This window comes from Echinops telfairi, unplaced genomic scaffold (genome assembly GCF_000313985.2).
Source record: "Echinops telfairi isolate 266 unplaced genomic scaffold, ASM31398v2 ScPeMD7_7458;HRSCAF=8496, whole genome shotgun sequence".
Classification (NCBI taxonomy): Eukaryota; Metazoa; Chordata; class Mammalia; order Afrosoricida; family Tenrecidae; genus Echinops; species Echinops telfairi.
In genome coordinates, this window is record NW_022111358.1 from 22,779,078 (window position 1) to 22,782,151 (window position 3,074).

The 3,074-nt window shown below is 39.8% G+C and overlaps 1 protein-coding gene across 1 annotated transcript in view; it reads left to right on the forward strand.

Annotated features, from left to right (window-relative positions):
* The window catches only part of MBTD1 (mbt domain containing 1), a 59,605-nt gene that overhangs the window by 21,433 nt on the left and 35,098 nt on the right, over positions 1–3,074 (forward strand). The window contains exon 2 of the mRNA XM_045299309.1: positions 1,902–2,133. Coding sequence (XP_045155244.1) covers positions 1,957–2,133 — 177 coding nt within the window. The 5' untranslated portion in view covers positions 1,902–1,956. The remainder of the gene's footprint in view (positions 1–1,901; positions 2,134–3,074) is intronic.

Here is a 3,074-nt window from a genome sequence, read left to right on the forward strand (position 1 = left end):
GAATGTACAAATGCGCTTTACACAATTGATGTATGTATGGATTGTGATAAGAGTTGTATGAGCCCCTAATAAAATGATTTTTTTTTAAACTGGAAGACAAGTGAATTAAAAGGGAAAAAAAGAGGCAGTGTTCGCATGGACATGTAGCGAGCTCCAAAAAGTTCATGGAAAATGAAACTTTTTATAAATGGAATGTTTTCATGAGCTTTGCATTCCTTCTCAGTATTTCCAGTGTGGGTTAAGAAACCATTTTTGGTACTTGCACACTCGTACCTGACACAAGAGGGAATCTGTTTCTCATCTTCATGCAAACATTTAGTAATGTCAGTTTATTCCGTTCAACTGAGTGGTGCGTGTGGGTTGGTTTTGTCTTGTCCGGCTTTGCAGAGTGTATGGTCAGCTTTGTTAGGTTGGTCTTGGACTACCAAGAAGTTAGACCATGTAGAAAAGACATGGTGTGTGTGGTGAGTCCAAACGCACAGGTGTCAAATCCTGGACTCATCAGCAGTTTCTTCTCTCTGGTCTTAATCCGTTGCATGTTTGGTTGATCCAGGGGGTTGTGTGGTTTGGTTTGGTCTTTCATTTCAAAGATTTCACTTTTTCCTCTCTTCATTACATTTTAAATTTCTTTTGTCTTCTCACTAGACCTGGAGCTTGAAAAATTATTTTGGGGCAAGGTTAATATTTTAGTTTTTTGCTGTTGTTTGTGAATTAATTGAGGGAGAACCCATTGTAAAAGACACAGGAAACTAGCAGTCAACAAAGATGGTATGACGTCTTTATACTTTCCTGCAAAAGGAAATTGTTATGATGACTGTGGTTAAAAAAAGAGGTAATTAAGTAATTAACATCATATTCAAGAGAAAAATAAAGTGGGTTATAACTGGAAATATCTCTTAAATTTTTTGAAATAGTTAATATGTAAAAATATCTTGCGTATTAAAATTCTTGTTAACCCTTCAGATAATACTCAAAATCACTGATTTGTGACACCACCACCACCACCACCCGGGGGAAAAAAAAGTCACTACCATCCAATCAATTCTCAGTGGTATGAACCCTATAGGACAAAGTGGAACAGCAGTTCTCAACCTGTGGGTCACGACCCCTTTGGGGGTCAAACGACCCTTTTACAAGGGTTGCCTAAGACATCCTGCATATCAGATAGTTACATTACAATTCACAACAGTAGTAAAATTACAGTGATGAAGTAACAGCGAAAATAATTTTATGGTTGGAGGTCACCACAGCATGAGGAACTGTCTTAAAGGGTCACGGCATGAGGAAGGTTGAGAACCACTGAAGTAGAAGAACTGCTCCTTTGGGTTTCCAAGGCTACGGATCTTTACGTGAGCAGACAGCCTCCTCTTTCTCCGGAGGAGGAGCTGATTGTTTGGATTACTGACCTTTCAGTTAGCAGCCCATTGCACGATTCACTGGGCTCCTTGTAATTCTGAAAGACATCTCTAGTGTCAGGATACTACTCTAAATCAGTATCCGAATTTGTAATTTTAGAGATGAAAGGCAAATTGAGAAGTCCATCGGATCTAATGTCTCATTTTTACAGATCTGTAAGCTTTCATAGGAGAAATGACCAGAGAGTTTAAGACAAAGCATGAATTTCAAGATGATCTTCTGCTTCAGATTCAGGGTCTTTTCTATTATTACTATTACTGTTGTTATTATTATTATTATTACTTCTGGTTACATGATAACTGATGGATTTGGAGAAGTAGAGGGCTCCATTTTGAGAAAAAATTGTTTACTTTTTTATTTTAAAAAGAAAACATTTCTCAAGGCTGTGGGTTGTCATTTGCCAAATATCCTTTACCAACATTTGAGCTAAGGTCTTTCAGGGGGCATCTGGGGGTGCTCTGTCATGGATTGTCGGTCTCTTCTAGTTTTAAGACTGAGCATTCTTCACGAGCAGAAAGGAAGACACGAGACGCATTCGGGATGTTTGACGGTTATGACAGCTGCAGTGAGGATACGAGTAGCAGCTCCAGCTCTGAGGAGAGTGAAGAAGAAGTTGCTCCTTTACCTTCCAATCTCCCAATTATCAAAAACAATGGGCAGGTGTACACATACCCAGATGGTAAATCTGGCATGGGTGAGTATGTGCAGTTTCCCTTCGTTTAAGCAGTCTTGTTTCAGGGCAGTTTGCAGAACTAGTGCCAGGTGAGATCACTGGATCTCTTCTTGGCCTACTGACCCTCCACAGGTAGAAAATGATAAAGACAGGGAGTCATTGAGGAACCTGATCTAGTCATAAATTCAGTAATAAATATTAAATCCCTGGGTAGTAGGAAGTGCCTAGAACCATACTTGGAGAGTTGAATGCGATTTTTAAGGTAGGGTTCCCTCCTCTAGAACCAGAACCGTCGCTTAGAAGTTTTCTGTTTTAGCACTTCGAGTGATAACTGCATTCTCTGGCTCAGAAGGCATTACCTTTTTGTAGCATCTCTAGTTATTAGAATATTCTTTTTAGGGAACCAAAGTTATCTTTGCTCAATGTTTTATCCTTTGGTCTTCTGCTGCTTAAAGCCACACACTCTTAAGTTCTTTGTCATCATAGCAGCTCTCTTCCCCGCACTGGAACACAGTGATACTCCAGACATTTCTCATAGTAGCTCAGTGATGTAATTCATCAGTATCTGGGCATACTTCAAATTATTAACCTTCCTTTTCAACATGGTTCCCAGAACTGAAAGCACATTTTTATGCACTTTACACACATGTTGCTTGGGGGTTGGGGGGAGTTGTTTTGTTTTACTGTGTTTTTCTCAACCATGTGCAACATACCCCCACCTCCAGCTTGCTACACAGGGTGTTGTATGTGTGAGTGCATTACTTGAGGGTTTTGTTTTTTTTCCATTTTTACCATCTGTGGAATTAATTTTTTTAATCGTTTTATTGGGGTCTCGGACAACTCTCATCACAATCCATACACACATCTGTTGTGTAAAGCACATTTGTGCATCCGTTGCCCTCACTTGAGGCTCTTGAGGGCTTTTTAGTGATAGAGGATGGCTCATCCTGCTGTTCTTGGCATATGCAAGGTGTAGGTGTTGGAA